At 35.1% G+C, this 17878-nt stretch overlaps 1 protein-coding gene across 2 annotated transcripts in view; it reads left to right on the top strand.

Moving 5' to 3' along the window:
* Positions 1-17878, top strand: part of KATNBL1 (katanin regulatory subunit B1 like 1) — an 82337-nt gene that overhangs the window by 31587 nt on the left and 32872 nt on the right. For both annotated transcript variants that reach the window (XM_022587555.2, XM_089907404.1), the window contains exons 2-9: positions 7210-7340; positions 8285-8325; positions 9769-10048; positions 13934-14052; positions 14748-14798; positions 14893-14982; positions 15326-15415; positions 16222-16315. In XM_022587555.2, the coding sequence (XP_022443263.1) occupies positions 7224-7340; positions 8285-8325; positions 9769-10048; positions 13934-14052; positions 14748-14798; positions 14893-14982; positions 15326-15415; positions 16222-16315 (882 nt within the window). In that variant the 5' untranslated portion in view covers positions 7210-7223. The remainder of the gene's footprint in view (positions 1-7209; positions 7341-8284; positions 8326-9768; positions 10049-13933; positions 14053-14747; positions 14799-14892; positions 14983-15325; positions 15416-16221; positions 16316-17878) is intronic.

The following is a 17878-nucleotide window of genomic DNA, read 5'->3' as shown; positions in this document are numbered from 1 at the left end:
GTACTAATGAATTATTTTACTAATTACGTTTTCCATTTCAAATATCTCTGATTCTATGATTATGTAAGCTGATTAACTTACATAGTAGCAAAACAAAGTGACAATAAAAAAATTAGTTATCCTAATTTAATAAATTACAACTATGTGCCTTTTGATATGAAATCATAAAATTAATTATTCTTGGTGTTTTCATTTACTTTTCTTTTTTCTTTATTTTTCAAACTTATAAACTTGCAAGCATAGTGCATTTTAACAGAGGAATTTTGCTGTTTCTTGCTAATTTCAAATTATAACTTCCAGCCTTGTCAGTTTTTGCTTCATGTATTTTTCACCTGTGTTGTTTGGTGTGTACATATTTAAGATTGCTATGTTTTCTTGATGGTTTGGCCCTTTTGTTTTTATTTTTTTATAAATTTTACTTATTTATTTTTGGCTGCATTGGGTCTTCGTCACTGCACATGGGCTTTCTCTAGTTGTGGTGAGCGGGGGCTACTCTTTGTTGCGGCACGCGGGCTTCTCATTGCCGTAGCTTCTCTTGTTGTGGAGCACGGGCTCTACGTGTGCAGGCTTCAGTAGTTGTGGCACGAGGGCTCAGTAGTTGTGGCTCGTGGGCTCTAGAGTGCAGGCTTAGTAGTTGTGGCGCAGGGGCTTAGTTGCTCCGTGGCATGTGGGATCTTCGCAGACCGGGGCTCAAACCCGTGTCCCCTGCATTGGCAGGTGGATTCTTAACCACTGTGCCACCAGGGAAGTCCTGGCTCTTTTAAATTAATATTTGCATGATACATCTTTTTCTTCCTTTTACTACTTTCTTTTTTCTCCTGTGATGAGAACTTTTAAAGATCTATTAGGGTCTTCCTTCTGTGTCCTACTTTCCTTTATCATTATATTTGAAATGAATTTCTTATAGACAGAATATCGTTAGGTCATGTTTCTTAATGTACTCTGCCAATCTCTGGTTTTTAACTGATATGTTTAGAGCATTCATATATAATGTAATTATTGATATGTTTCTGCCATTTTATTTTTTGTTTCTGTTCTCTCCATTTTTTTGTTTCTTTTTTCTTGCCTTCCTATGAGTTATTTGTACACATTTTAAACATTACATCTCAATTTATCTATAGTAGTTTTTACTATGTTTCTTAATAAAACAGTAGCAATAGCTTCTAGCAATGGTTCTAGGTATTATGTTACACATCTATAATTTATCACAGTCTACTCATGGCATCATTTTACAAGTTTGAGTAGTGTGGAAACTTTACCTCCCTTTATATCCCTTTGCCCTTCCCCACTTACAACATAGTTGTCTTAAACATTCTTCTACATATATTTTGAACCACATCAGATAGTGTTATAATTTTTGCTTCAAACATCAAACATAATTTACCTTATAGTTTTCTTTTTGTCTCCTTGATGTTCTAATATTCCTTCTTTAATTTCCTTTTATTTGAGAATGTCTTGGTTTCTCCTTCATTCCTGAAGGATATTTCCTCCACATAGGAGATTCTGGGCTGACAGTTCTTTTCTTTTGTCACTTGAAACATGTGCCACTGCCTTGTGACTCTCCCTCAGTTCGCTCCATCTCCTCTCTAATGAGCCCCAGGTATTATAAATCAATTTCATTTATGTGATGACTTCTCCCTTCAGTCTGTTAACCCCGCTCCAATTGTTGTCATGTACTCCTGGTGCACAGCCATCATCCTGGGATCTTTGTTCATAACCATCATGAGAATTCCCTTCTCATTTCTCTTGTTGGCTCTCCATTTCTTGTATTTCTCATTTTTATTATTTCTCAGATTGCTGCAGGAAGAATTTTTTTTGGAACTTTGAATTTCTGAAGATTTTTTTTCCTACACTTGCACTCAGGTGGTGACTAGTCTGGATATAAAATTTCAAGTTTCCTAAGAATTTTGAAGGCATTGTTCTATGCCTTTATCATTTGTATGTGACTTAGTTTGGATTTCAGGGGGGTTTTGTTTATTTGTTTATTGTATGTTTTCCCCTTCTCTGGCTTCTCTGGTGCTCTGAAATGTGACATGTGCCTTGTAGGTCTATTTTCATCTGCAATGCTGACCCTCAATGTGCCCTTTCAGTTTGGGAATTCATGTCCTTCAACCATGAACAGTTTTTAATTCTTTGCTTTCTTCTTTGTTTTTTTCTGTACTCTTTCTGAAATTCTGTTTATTTGAATGTTGGTCTCTATAAACCAATCCAGGTTCTTTTAAAAAATCTTTTTACCCTACATTCTAGGAGATACTCTCAACTTTTCCAACTTCTGTTGAGTTTTTCTGCTATCTTATTACATCCTATTTTTAATTTCCAAGAGTCTTTGTCAGCTTGTTTTTTCGCATTTGTGTTTTGTGGATGCAATTTGTTCTTATCTCTAGAGGATTTTTTGAAAGTTGGGTTTATTGAGATGTTTACATGCAAAAAAAAAAAAAAATTCATGCTATTAGAGTTGTGACAGGTAACTACTACCATAATCAAGATATAAAAAGTTCTTTGGGGACTTTGACCATCACTGATGTCAGTATTTTTAGGAGTGTGTGTGTGTGTGTGTGTGTGTGTGTGTGTGTGTGTGTGTGTGTGTTTTCCTCTGGGACTGATCAGAGTTCCCAAAGAAGCATCTTCTGTACTCTTTCCCTGGAGTATTTAAGCCTGGCTGCAAGCTGAGGCATGTGGTAGAAAGAAGGTTAGAGGTCTTAACATTTAGTACGTAAACTTTCACTTGATCGCCCTGTTTAGAATATGTTCCTCTCACCCACATTTGTGCCTGGTGTTTCCCATCCCAAGGACTCTGTTTTAGATTTTCCATACAATAAAACTCCAGATTTTTACTGAAATGGGGAAGGGGATCTAGGACTCTTAACTGTGTCTTAAATGGATATTCATTCATTGTACTTGTTCTTAAGCCCACCTTTATCCCACTTTTTGAGGTCCTCAGTATTGCCAATTTCTGAACCTTTGGGGGATTCTGCTTTTCACCTTTCCTCACTGATGCTTTAGGATTTTGCTTTCTCAGATCTGCTAAGTCATTTACCACTTACGCTTTGCAGTTTCCAAAATGTTGTTGCCATTGCCTCATCTTCTATTCTTTGCCCTTATGGGGTTTATGCCTTTAAAATCTTCTTTACTGTCATTGTAATAGGGTTTCAGGGAAAGGTAAAAGTAATTGCACGTGTTTAGTCCATTATCTTTAACTAAAAGTCCCCCTTTCTTTCAAAGACAAAACAAACAAAAAAGCTTACCTTGTGCACAGAACCCCTTATGATCTAGCTTCTGCCTATCTCTCCAGCCTCATTTCTCACTCTGCTGCAGCACACCCCCAGCCTAAGCTCTAGTCACATGCATCTACTTAACACATTGCCAAACAAATCATGTTGCTTCATGCCTTTCAGTTCTACACATGCTATTTTCTCAATATGCTATTTGCCCTAGAAGACTTTTCCTCAGTGGAGATTTGCTGACTTGCATGGGTGCCCCTCTGTCAGAGTGCTTATTGTATTACTGCAATTATTTATTTACTTTTTTAAAAGTCTCATCCTAGAGGTTTAGTAACCTGGGGGCACAAGTGGATGGGCTGTCCCTGAATTAGCCGCAAGAAATCGTAAAATACCCTGAAATTGATTGCAGAATTTCCTGTGTTCGTGTATATTTTTGGAAAATTCTCTAAGACAGATTTTTTTTTTTTTTACTAAGAATGTGTATCAGAAAAACCTGTGGGGAGGGGCGGGGAGGGAGAGGGATGGACTGGGAGTTTGGTGTTGGTAGATACAAACTATTACATTTAGAATGGATAAACCACAAGGTCCTAACGTGTAGCACAGGGAACTATACTCAATATCCTGTGATAAACCATAATGGAAAAGAATGTTAAAAAAGAATGTCTCTATGTGTATAACTGAGTCAGTTTGCTGCACAGCAGAGGTTGCCACCACATGGTAAATCAACTGTACTTCAATAAAAAATTTTTTTAAATGATAAAAATACCTGTGGGGCTTTTTAAAAATATAATTGCTTTGGGCTTTTTTCCTGATAACTGCTGAGTTATAGTCTGAAATTAGGGCCCAGAAAGATGTATTTTCAGAAAGCTTCCTAAATGATTCTTTAGAACTGGATCTCTGTCCGTCATCTACATTAACTCCAGGGCCTGGCATATAATGCATGCTCAATAAATGTTTAAAACAAGAATGAGGGAGAAACTTGGTTTTCAGGGCATGACCTGAAGTAAATTTGCTATGTGAAACCTGAGTGCAGGTGGGAAAGTCACTAACATCCTCTGTTACATAAATGAAGTCACAGCATCTGTTTTCTGCCCTTTGGATATAATTGGAGGAGCAAAAGAATGTGGGTTATATTTTTCAAAGATGGAAGAAAGCTAGCTGCACGAATGAAAGAAAAATTTAAAGGTTGGGCATAAAACAAGTCAGATATATATAGTCTGATTTTGGTTCCCCTGGCTGCTTATGGTTGTATACGACCCAGTGATTTGCTTCCAAAAATTTAGGCTTCCGTGCATTCGAATTTCAAGATACCACTACTATTAGACCTGATTTCATAAACTTTAATAATATATGGCTAGTGATATGGAAAATGGGGAAATTGACATGTTGTGTTGGCAAAAAGTACATGCCATATTATTGTAACTGGTTGCAACTTAAGAATGAGAACAGAAAGAACTTTACTGGAATCCCCTGCCTTGTGCTTCCTCTATGTTTAAGGCTTTTAAAAAATGTATAACTTAGAACTACATTCATACCTCAGAGATATTGCAGGTTTGGTTTCAGACCACCGTAATAAAGCAAGTCACACAAATTTTTTGGTTTCCCATTGCATATAAAAGTTATGTTTACACTATACTATATGTAGTTTATTAGGTGTGCAGTAGCATTATGTTTAAAAAAATGTACATACCTTAATTTAAAAATACTTTATTGCTAAAAATTGCTAGCCATCATCTGAGCCTTCAACAAGTCGTAATCTTTTTGCTGGTGAAAGGTCTTGCCTCAGTGTCGATGGCTGCTGACTGATCAGGGTGGTGGTTGCTGAAGTTGGGGTGGCTATGGCAGTTTCTTAAAATAAGACAGCAGTGAAGTTTGCTGCGTCAATTGACTCTTCCTTTCACAAATGATTTCTCTGTAGCATGCAGTGCTGTTTGATAGCACTTTACCCACTGCAGAACTTCTTTCAAAATTGGAGTCAGTCCTCTCAAACCCTGCCGCTGCTTTATCAACTGAGTTTGGCAATATTCTATATAAATTCTTTCTCGTCATTTCAACAGTTTTCACAGCACCTTCACCAGGAGTGGATTCCATCTCAAGAATCCATCTTCTTTGCTCATCCAGAAAAGGCAGCTCCTCATCTGTTAAAGTTTTATCATGAAACTGCAGCAATTCAATTACATCTTCCAGCTCCACTTCTAATTCCAGTCCTCTTGCTATTTCTACCACATCTGTAGTTACTTCCTCCACTGAAGTCTTGAACCCCTCAAAGTCATCCATTAGGGTTGGAATCAACTCTTCCAAAATCCTGTTAATGTTGATATTTTGACCTTTTCCCATGAGTCACAAATGTTTATAATGACATCTAGAATGTTGAATCTGTTCCAGAAGTTTTTCAATTTACTCTGCTATAGCCTTACAAAATATATTTTGTAAATAATAAGACTTGAAAGTCAAAATTACTCCTTGATCCATGGGCTGAAGAATGGATGCTCTGTTAGCAGGCATAAAAACAACATGAATCTCATTGTACATCTTCATCGGAGCTCTTGGGTGACCAGGTGCATTGTGAATGAGCAGTAATATTTTGCAAGGAATCTTTTTTTCTGAGCAGTAGGTCTCAACAGTGGGCTTAAAATCTTCAGTAAACCATATTGTAAACACATATGCTTTCATCCAGGCTTTGTTGTTTCATTTATAGAGTTCAAGTAGAGTTGATTTAGCATAGTTCTTAAGGGTTTGGGGAATGGTAAGTGATCACTGGCTTCAACTTAAAGTCATCAGCCACATTAGCCCCTAAGAAGAGAGTCAGACTGTCCTTTGAAGCTTTGAAGCCAAGCTTTGACTTCTCTCTTAGCTATGAAAGTCCCAGATGGCATCTTCTTCCAACAGAAGGCCGTTTCATCTCCATTGAAAATCTGTTGTTCAGTGTAGCCACCTTCATTCATTATCTTAGCTAGATCTTCTGGATAACTTGCTACAACTTCTACATCAGCACATGCTGCTTCACTTTGTACTTTTATGTTATAGAAATGGCTTCTTTCCTTAAACCTCATGAGTTAACCTCTTAGCTTCAAACTTTTATTCTGCAGCTTCCTTACCTCTCTCAACCTTCATTAAAGAGAGTTAGGGCCTTGCTCTGGAATAGGTTTTGGCTTAAGGGAATGTTGTGGCTAGTTTGATCTTCTATCCAGATCACTAAAACTTTCACGATGTTGGCAATGAGGCTTTTTCCCCTTACCATTCATGTGTTCACTGGAATGGCACTTTTAATTTCCTTCAAGAACTTTTCCTTTGCGTTCACAACTTGCCTAACTGGTGCAAGAGGCCTAGCTTTCAGCCTTTTCTCTTTTGACATGCCTTCCTCACTACGCTTAATCATTTCTAGCTTTTGACTTAAAAGGAGAGACTTGCCACTGTTACTTTCACTTGAACACTTAGAGGCCATGGTAGGGTTATTCATTGACCTAATTTCAATATTGTTGTGTCTTAGGGAATAGGGAGATCCGAGGAGAGGGAGAGAGCGGGGAATAGCCAGTCAGTGGAGCAGTCAGAACACACACATTTATCAGTTAAGTTCACCATCTTATGTGGACAAGGTTCATGGTGCTCAAAAACAACTACAGTAGTAACATCAAAGATCCCTGATCACAAATTGTTATAACAAATATAATAATGGAGAAGTTTGAAATATTGTGAGAATTACCAAAATGTGACACAGACATGAAGTGAACAGATGCTGTTGGAAAAATGGTGCCAATAGACTTACTTGATGCAGAGTTGCCACACACTTTCAATTTGTTAAAAAAAAACCAAAAAAACACAATATCTGTGAAGTGCAATAAAATGAGGTATGCCCACATGTCCTTTGCTTTACTTGTAAGCCTCTTTTATGTAGCGTAGGGCTGTTGTATTTTTATGTGTGTTAAGGAAAGGATCAGGCTCGTTTGCTTTTTGTATTTTCCATTTATTATTTTTATTTTTTGTCTAGGTATTTAAGAGATTATGGCATCTGAAACCCACAATGTTAAAAAACGCAACTTTTGTAATAATATTGAAGATCATTTCATTGATGTTCCTAGAAAAAGGGTCTCTAATTTCACTAATAAGAACATGAAGGAGGTAAGTAAGTCCATGGTTTCTAGGAATGGGTAAGACAGTATCTCAGTCTGTTTGGGCTGCTACACAAACAGAATACCATAGACTGTGTGGCTCATAAACAACAGAAATTTATTTCTCACAGTTTTGGAGGCTGAGAAGTCCAAGATCAAGGCCCTAGCAGAGTTGGTATCCAGTGAGGGCCCACTTCCTGGTTCATAGATAGCTTTTCTCTACTTCCTCACATGATAGAAGGGGAGAGAGAGAATTCACTGGGCTCTCTGTTATAAGGACACTAATCTTATTCATGGGGTTTTACTTTTATGACCTTATCACCTCCTGAAAGCCTTACTTCCTAATACCATCACTCTGGGGGTTAGGATTTCAACAGAGGAATTTTGGGGAGACACAGTCATTCAGTTTGATACAATTTAAACTGCTAAGTCTATAGATACTTCTGGTTATTAAAGTGTTTAAACAATGGGAGGGTGACAGTTCTGCTCAATCTGCCAAAATTAAGTAGAATTAATAAAATAATTGAGATCTATATTCCAAAAGCTCTAAAAACTTTTTGGCAGTATATTGTTTTGATATAGTATAATTTGAATATTTTAATTTAATTTTAGAGGAGTCACAGAGATGCTTTTTGTTCACCATTGCAAGGCTCATTAGCACTGATATAATTTCTTAAAATCATGTTAAAATTCAACTCATTTATTTAGCACTCTGTATATATAATATGTGACTAGTAACGTGGAAACTAACCAGATGGGTGTGTTGCGTTGTTAAAAATACCTACATACAATGTTGTTGTAACCAATGATTGAGAGTACAGCATCAGTACAGTAAGAGCTTTAATCTGAAAAATTTAATAGTTCAATTTCAGACTTGTTGACATTAATCACAAAGTTTACATAGCTTTGTTAAGGAACTTAAATATGCTGCAACTATCTACTTTTATTTTTCAGGTTAAGAAATCTCCAAAACAGTTGGCTGCTTACATAACTAGGTAAGAGCTTCTTTAAAGTTTGTGGGAAACAGCAAATATTGAAAACTGGGTAAGAGTGAAAATGGGGGGAGGAAGTATTGTCTTTTAGTATAATAATATTAATTTATTGTCGAACAACTCCTTTGTGCCAGGTACTGTGCTAAACATATCAATATTAGATAGGTATCATTACCCCAAACAGTTGATGAGTAAAACTAAAGACTTGTGATTTCTTTAGGATTGTACATCCAGAAGGTGGTAAAAGCGGCATTTACTGTCAGATCTGCCAAACTCCAAAGGCGCTTTCTACTAAACCACTGGTTCTCAAAGTGGGTGATCTGTGGACCCTGGAGGTCCCAAAGGCCTTTCAATGAGTTTGTGAGGTCAAAACTATCTTCATAACAATACTAAGACATTATTTACCGTCTTCATTTCCACTCTCTTACAAGTGTACAGTAGAGTTTTCCAGCAGCTACATGATATTTGATATCACAATATATGGAATGCAGAAGCAGATATGAGGATCCAGCTGTCTTCTGTTAAACCAGATATTAGAGATTTTGCACAAATGCAAAACAGTGCCATTCTTCTCACTATATTTTTTGTTCGTTTGTTTTGGAAAATAAAGGATTTTAAAAAATATATTCTATGTAGTATGTAATGAGTTTATCTTTTTCTTTTTCTTTATTTGGCTGTGCTCTGAGGCATGTGGGATCTTAGCCCCGACCAGGGATTGAACCCATGCCCTCAGCAGTGGAAGTGTGGAGTCTTAACCACTGGACCACCAGGAATTCCCCCGAGTTTATCATCTTTAAAATTAATTAACAAATTTTCTGTTTTAGTTTCTGATTCATCAAATATCAGTAGATATTGCCCACATAAAATAAATTCTTCTGAGACCTCAATAATTTTTAAGAGTGCAAAGCATCCTGAGGTCAGAACATTTGAGAACCATTATACTAAACCATGAGATGTGCTTAGTAGTATTTTATCTTATTCAAACAAATTAAATGTACTTCAGCTTAATCGAAATAAGTGTTCTCTTTTATATTAAAATATATATTCAGACTTGCCTGATTCAAATTAAAATATTCAAACTTGCTCACTTATTCTATCACTTTGTTAGAAAAAGATTAGGTGAATGGAAATTGTTAAAATTTTCATACTTCCTGAATGCCCTGTAGTATTTCATTTTAAAAGCATCTAGTTATTATGCTTCTTCATTTTTTTTTTCCTCTTTTGGTATAAAGTACCATCCTTTTCATTGTTTTCCAGATGGTTTATAATTTCCCTTTTATTTTCCTCTTCAATCTGAGAGTTAAGATTTTAAAAAATTATTCTGCTTACTTCTAATTTTAGTGGATTGTGATCACAAAATGTGGCCTACTAAATCTTTCTCTTTAAAAACTTTTAAAGGTTTTCATATGGCTCTTTTTCATTTAAGAAAATCCATTCTTCTTACAGAACAGTTGGACAAGCTGTGAAAAGCCCAGATAAACTACGTAAGGTGATCTATCACAGAAAGAAAGTTCATCATCCTTTTCAAAATCCTTGCTACAGAAAAAAGCAGTCCCCCAACAGCGGGGGCTGTGACATGGCAAATAAAGAGAATGAGCTGGCTTGTGCAGGCCGCCTCCCTGAGCAAGTGCGGCAGGGTAGTCGACCATATCTGGTTAGCCCCAGTGATTCTGGTTCTTCACAGACAGAAAGCCCATCATCAAAATATAGTGGATTTTTTTCTGAGGTAAGTCATTTATATAAGCTTAACTTTATTCCTGTTTTAATACTGGCTTTTTCCTTTGCCATAGTCTATTAGCAAAATAGTTCACTGCTGATTGAATTCAGACTATTTGAGAGACTGTAACTCCCTGAGACAATTTTCTAGATTAATTAAATTTGAATCAGTTGTTTATTCCATTTTTCCAAGTTAGTGATATCTGAGATGGAATGAAATGATTAACAAGCTGCTGTAAATATCCAGAATGGAAAGTTGGCCAGTAGAGACTTAAAGAAAAGGAAAAGAAGAAATCTTGCCTAACAAGTGAACCACAAAAGCCAGTTATCCAGGCACATTTTGCTGGGCTCTCAAAATTGCCATTGGAAAGTTTTTTAAGGCAAACCTGCTTAGTTTTGCTGTTCTTCTGGCTCAGGCAAAGTTAGTTGTTTGAACAGGTTCACGGGCATTGTTTTGGGTGATAGAAATGTTCTAAAACTGGACTGTGATGATGGTTGCACAACTCCATAGATTTATTAAAAATCATTGAATTACGTATTTTAAATATGTGTGAGTTTTATGGTATGTAAATTATACCTCAGGAAAACCATTTTTTAATGGTTATTTGAAAGAATGGTTTGTTAAAATTTATAAACACGACGAGTTTACAATAATTATTACATGTTTATTGTATATGTTATAGAAAATAAATCCAAAGGAAAAAATTATCTGTAATTTCAACATTTGTAAATAAGAGTATTAAATTTTTGATGTGTATTTTTTCTCCATATTGTTTGATAATTTGATTTTTGTGTTTAATAAATTTGAATATTTTTCCATGTAATTAAAATAACACTTCTACAATTTTTTCCCTTCCAGTTTTATTGAGATATAGTTGACATACAGCATTTTAAAAGTTTAAGGTATACACATAATGGTTTGACTTAACTATATCATGAAATGATTACCACATTAAGTTTAGTGAACATCCATCATATATAGATACAAAATTTTTAAAATGGAAAAAAAATTTTTTCCTTGTAATGAGAACTCTTAGGATTTACTCTCTTAACAGCTTTTATATATAAAATACAGCAGTGTTAATTATATTTACCAAGTTGTACATTACATCCCCAGTGCTTATTTATCTTATAGCTAGAAGTTTGTACCTTTTGACTGTCTTCCTCCAATTTCCCCTCAGCCACGCCCTGCCTCTGGTAACCACAAATCTGATCTCTTTTTTTGTGAGTTTGTTTATTTGTTTGTTTTGATGTATAATAGACCTACAACACTATGTTAGTTCCTGGTGCACAGTGTAGTGATTTGATATTTCTGTACATTTCAAAATGATCACCACAATAAGTCTAGTTACCATCTGTCACCATACAAAGATATTATATAATTAATAGATACATAACATTACATTGATTAAATTTACCTTAATTTCTTTAACTATGACTTGGTAAACTTAGTATTGTTTCTATCTGGCATGACAGTTTGAAAAGCATTTTCTGTGGCATACAAGCAAAAAAAGAATCTTTTTATATTTAAATGGTCATAAGTATGTAGATGAATGAAAATGAGCATCATATGCAGGATAATAATTACAAGTAAATAATACAAAAGAAAGGTAGAAAACAAAGTGTTATTAACTAAAACCATAATGAGATGATGCAAAGATTCCATTTGCCAGTGGAAGTGTTCCTGTGTAAATAAGATCCTGGGGGAGTTCCCTGGTGGTCCAGTGGTTAGGACTTGGCGCTTTTACTGACGTGGGACTGGGTTCGATCCCTGGTCAGGGAACTAAGATCCCAAAAGCTGCTCAGGGAGGCCAAAAGAAAAGATTCTGGAGTAATAGAAAGTTAGTAATGCTAGGAGAGATGAAGGAAGTGTGTATGGTATCTGTGAGAAAAGAGGGAGCAAGGAGAATTTAATAGTGAATTTTATGAGCCCTGGAGAATAGGATACCTACAGGTACCTAAATCTTAGTGTTACACAGGATCACTGTCATAGTAAGTCATTCACAAATATTTATTGATTGCTCCCTGCTGTGCAGTGCATTCTGCAGGCTCTGAGAAATGGATTGGTGGGTGAAAAACAGACACTACCCCTACTTTCATGTAGTTCTAGAAGTGATGAGGCCAACACAGATCAGAAAATCAAAGAAACTACATACCCTGGAGGAAAAGAACATGTGACTATATAGTCCAGAAATCTGGCCTAGATTGGGACCTAGGTTGGTTCTTCAGTTGAACTGAGGGAATAAACATTCTCAGTGAAAATGCCTTAAAGCTGCAGTTTCACATTTGTATTAGTGCCGCAGTGTGGCATTTTTTCAAGGGCTTCCTTTAACCTTGCTCCCTTTTCACAAACCTGCATTAACCTCACACTTAACTAATGGGTTTATTGATTGTTCTTTTGTTGTTTCAGACGTTTTTTCCTGATTGACTAGTGCCTGCTCTAAAAACCTAAATTTAAAAGTGATGCTATATTATTTTGTCAAAGTTCAAATATACATAACCTTTTCACCCGACAGTTGCACTCCTAGGTATATACCCAGAGAATTGAAAACATAAGTCCACACAGATATTTATGAACAGATGCTTATAACATTTTATAATAGCCAAAAGTGGAAACAATCCAAATGTCCATCAACGGACTATGGGTAAATAAAGTGTCATATTCCATACAATAGAATATTATTTGATCATTAAAAAGGAGTAAAAACACCAATATGCTACACTGTATATAAATCTTGATCTTTCACACATCATGCTATGTGAAAGAAGCCACACACAAAAAAAGGCCACATATTGTATGATTCAATTTATGTGAACCGTCCAAATTAGGTAAAGTCACAGGGACAGAAAGTAGATTAATCGTTGTGAGGAACTGTAGAGAGGGGAGAATGGAGTCCAGAGTTTCTTTTGGGAGTGACGAAAAGGTTCTAAAATTCATTATGGTGGTGCTCGCACAACTCTGTGAATGTATATACTAAAAGTTACTGAATTGTACATTCAAAATGGGTATGTGAATTACATCTTAATCTGTTATTGAAAAAAATTGGATCTAGCTGTTCCAGTTCTAAAATTAATCCTACAGAAGGTTTTGTACAAGTGCACGTATTTATATACATAAGGATGTTCATTGATGCACAGTTTTAATAGGGAAAAACTAGAATCAATCTAAAATTATGATACATAAAGACTGGAGAATATGTAATTGTTTTTTAAAAATGAGACTGATCTATGTTTTGACGTTGAAAAATCTTCACAATGTGTGTGAAAAAACAAGGTTTTCAAAAATATAGATATTAGAATATTTTAATTTTATATCTACCTAATTTGTCTTTGTCTAGAAAGTGGTTTGAAAGATACTTACCAGTCTGTTAACTGTGATTACTCCTGAGTAATGTTAGTTGTTTTTGTGGGCAGGTGGAGAATATTCACTTTTTATTTTATAAAGTTTTGTGCTACTTGAACTTTTTACAACAGGAATATATTACCTTAATTATACAGAAAAAAATGAATGAATTTAAATACTTGTCACAAAACTTAATTTCTGTGGTTCCCTACTCATGCTATTCAGTTGGTAATGACTAGCCTATATGTTTACCTTTTTATTTAACACACATTATAAATTAAATCCTAAGTTTTTAGGTGAGTAAAAATAATTTATTCTATGAACTATTGAGATTTAAAAGGAAAATGGTAGCAAATAAGAAAAAGTATTGATAAAAAATAAACAGGTCCTAAATTTATTCAGATCATTTGTTTACTGTGTTCACTGCAATATTCCTTTTTGTGGGCCAGTAAAAGGAGTCATCTTTGCCTAATTTTAAAATATGTCTACCAGAATAATTTAATTGAAAAAAATGGTTTCATGTCATATCTTAATTAGATTCCTGCCTTTCAGGTTTCTCAGGACCATGAAACAATGACACAGGTTTTGTTCAGCAGGAATTTGAGATTGAATGTAGCTTTAACTTTCTGGAGAAAGAGAAGTATAAGTGAACTTGTAGCTTATTTGGTGAGGTAAGTGTGACCCTTTATGGTTTTGTTTAGTAAAAGTAATTTCCAGTGTATTATGCAGAAGTGCCTCTTCTTTTTTATGTTATACTGGCTAAAATTTTGAACTTCCTATGTTTAGCTTCAGTAGTAGCAGTATGGTTTAAATTACGTTTATCTTCAGTCTAAGAGTAACCAAAATACAGAAAACCATCTGTTTTATCAGATTGAACAAAGCTGTTACCTTCTCTGATTAAGATTCTTATCTATAAAACTAAGAGATACCATTATGGGAAAACCAACCTTTTAAAAATCCCCTTTGAGTGAAAATTTTAACCATTACCTTCCTCACTGTATTTAAGTCTCCTCAAATGTTACCTTGGTGAGGCCTTCCTTGACTACCTTATTTAAAAATACGTGTTTCTTCACTCCCTATCCTTCTTTCCCATTTTATTTTTCTCCATAGCCCTTACCACCATCAACATGCTTTGTATATTTCACTTGTTTATTGTCTGTCCCTGCCCTCTCCACCTCCTCCCACACTCACACACATATTGAAATACAAGCCCTATTTCTTTGTTCACGGCTGTATCCCTAACAACTGACTCATCATAGACACTCAGATCATTTGTTGAATGAGTAAATTTCTCAAAAGCAGTGTGAAGGTTATAATATGAAAATAAATAAGGAAATCAGCTATCTAAGCAATTTTGTTCCCACAGGATAGAAGACCTTGGAGTTGTGGTGGATTGCCTTCCTGTGCTCACCAATAGGTATAAAGAATATTTTTCAGAAAAAAAGTACATTTAAAGAAGGACAAATGATGACCTGTTCATAATTTTATAACTTAGTATTTATTAAATTTAGTTTACAGGAGGAAAAACAATACATCTCACTTGGCTGCTGTGTAGACTTGTTGCCTCTAGTAAAGTCACTACTTAAAAGCAAATTTGAAGAGTAAGTGCTAATCTGAATCTCAATTCTTTTTTCTCTTTTAACATCCTTGATCTTGTGCCTTATAAGTGCATAGTGGTAGACTGAGCTCCATGAGACATACATGGTTTCTGTTTTCCAGGAGCTTATAGTCCAATTAGGAAAAGAATATGGAATGACTAGAGAACAATTATAAAACTGTCTATAAATATGTTACATAAAGTATAGTTTTGTGAAAGTAGTGAAATAAATTTTTTAAAAGGGAAAGACAAGTGTGTATGTGTTTTTTGAGGGGGGTAGAGTGTCATCTTTTCTAAAGGCTTCTTGGATGAAAACACTTGAATTTTGTAATGAAATGTCATTTCAGATATATAATAGTTGGCTTAAACTGGCTTCAAGCAGTCATAAAAAGGTGGTGGTCAGAACTATCATCCAAAACAGAAATTATAAATGATGGGTGAGTATACCTTTAAACTCATACTAATAAAGTTTTTTTTCAGGAAAAGCAGCTTGATTAAGCTAGGTGAGAATTTTATTTCATGATTATCAGTATGTAATACTTACTCTCTTCATTTTCAGAGAAATATTAAATTGGGATACTGTTCACATGTGAAAAGTTGAATTCCAGAGCCCAGTAACCCCCTGTATATATTGTTCTGGCAGAATCCTACCGTTCATTTGGGGAGGCAAAAGCACAGCAGTGGTTTAACCCTTATATCCATTAGAAAGGAGTGAGAGAGAGAAAAAGAGATGGCTTTTAGTGGAATGAGATTGAGGCACAGGAATGGAGTCATCCTGTGGGGTCCTTTGGCTCCCAGACATTAACATGGGAGTCCAATGTGGATGATTACACTTCTAAAACTGTATTATAATCATAATCTGAGTATTGCCTTGATGTGAAAATGTGTGGGTGTTCTACCAAATGAGCCAGATTACCATGAAATTACAAAAACAAAACCTCCCAACAGTTTCCTTTAAATCCATAATTTGCTTTCTAGGCTCTCAGAATTTTCCCACTTTCCCACTTCATACTCGATTGTCTGAATGTTCCAAATGCCTGTTGTTTTCTTACTTCCTTTAACAACTAAGTAACCTTTAATTTCCATGATTGACATGTACTAGTTTAAAGACTTGCTTGACTTCAAATGGTAAATTGTATCCTGAAAAATACTTGAAAATTTTAAAGCTGTTTTCATTAAGTGTATTTACTACCAAAGTCCATATCTTACTATATTTGCATTTTTTCTTCTTTTTTTCTCCTAGAAATATTCAGATTTTAAAACAACAATTAAGTGGATTGTGGGAACAGGAAAACCATCTTACTTTGGTTCCAGGATATACTGGTAATATAGCCAAGGTAATCTATATTTAAGCTTAATTAAAAATTAGACATAATGTAATAGTATTATACATTCATAAACGAACTCTTTCAAATGTCCAATTCAGTACTACTCTAATAACGTCTAAAGTCAATTTCATATTTATAAACGCTTAAGGTCCTCTGGATATGAATATGACTTTGGCAAGGAATACAGGAATTAGTCATTGAATGTGTTTCAGATACAGCCACAGAAATAATGTGGTAGTAGGTATTTAATGACCTAGCTCCAATTAGAGGAAAATATTTGAAAAAAGGTTAAGAACCCAGGTTAAAAAGGCAACTGAAAAGACAGTGCTACTCAGGAAGCAAGGGGTGAGGAACATAATCAGTTTGGGGGTATTTTTACTTGGCTTTTGCTAATGTCATGCTTTTTTGGGAAAGTTAAATTGCTCAAATCACAGTATGAATTTGACATCGTTCTTTATTGATTTGCTTGTCTCAAAGGAAAAGGTACATTGTTATTTTGGATTTTAATATTTAAACTCCAAAATAGTTTTGGTAGTTAAAACATAACTGCAGGAAAAAAATCAGTGTTAAGAAATATTTCCACCCTTGTATTGGGCATACTGCTAATAATTAGCTAATAATTATGTATTAGCCAGAAATATAAAAACTTTCTTTGGTTTAAAAAAATACAATATTTATATTTATGTCTTGGACTTACTTATAAAATTCTTCTTGGAATACTTCATGAAAGGAAGCATAATGATGTCAATAAGAGGATTTATGTCTTGGACTTATAAACTTCTTCTTGAAATAACCTTCATGAGAGGAAGTATAATGATGTATCAAGCAAGTGTGTTACCACTGTGTATAATTTTACTGTGTAGAATTCTTTTTTTTTTTTTTTTTTTTGCTGTACGCGGGCCTCTCACTGTTGTGGCCTCTCCTGTTGCGGAGCACAGGCTCTGGACGCGCAGGCCCAGTGGCCATGGCCCACGGGCCCAGCCGCTCTGCGGCATGTGGGATCTTCCCGGACCGGGGCACGAACCCATGTCCCCTGCATCAGCAGGTGGACTCTCAACCACTGCACCACCAGGGAAGCCCTGTGTAGAATTCTTAATGATGAAAATGTTATGAACGGAAATCAATTTCCTGAAGTTTTTTTATTGTTACAATTTTAATTGTTCTTTTGATAATAGGAGGGAAAATGAAGTAAAAGTTGACAGAAAATAGAATACATGATATATCACCTTTTTCTGGAAGTGCCTTGTCTTCTTAGTAGTAGAACTGAAAATTTGTTTCCTTAGAAATTTGCTTTCAATTTTAACTTTTTATAAAGGGAGAAGCTTTATTGTGAACATAACCTTAAGATACTGTATTTATTATTGCAAACAATATTGAGTGATTAAAAGATCTATGAAGTTCCTTAAGCTGTGATAAAACCTCTTTTACAATATTAAACCCTCAATGCAATTTTTTGAGGGTAGAAATCAGAACGGCTATCCTCAAGCTGGTCTAGAGTTTATATAGCACTGAAGGAGTTGCCGTGAATGATGTAATGATCTTACTTACTCTATAAAAGCAGAGTTGTTTGAT

The sequence above is a fragment of the Delphinapterus leucas genome, chromosome 2 (assembly GCF_059928025.1).
Source record: "Delphinapterus leucas isolate spDelLeu-1000000601 "Yukka" chromosome 2, BTC_Dleu_Yukka2, whole genome shotgun sequence".
Taxonomy (NCBI): domain Eukaryota; kingdom Metazoa; phylum Chordata; class Mammalia; order Artiodactyla; family Monodontidae; genus Delphinapterus; species Delphinapterus leucas.
This window is presented reverse-complemented; position numbering and strand designations above follow the sequence as displayed.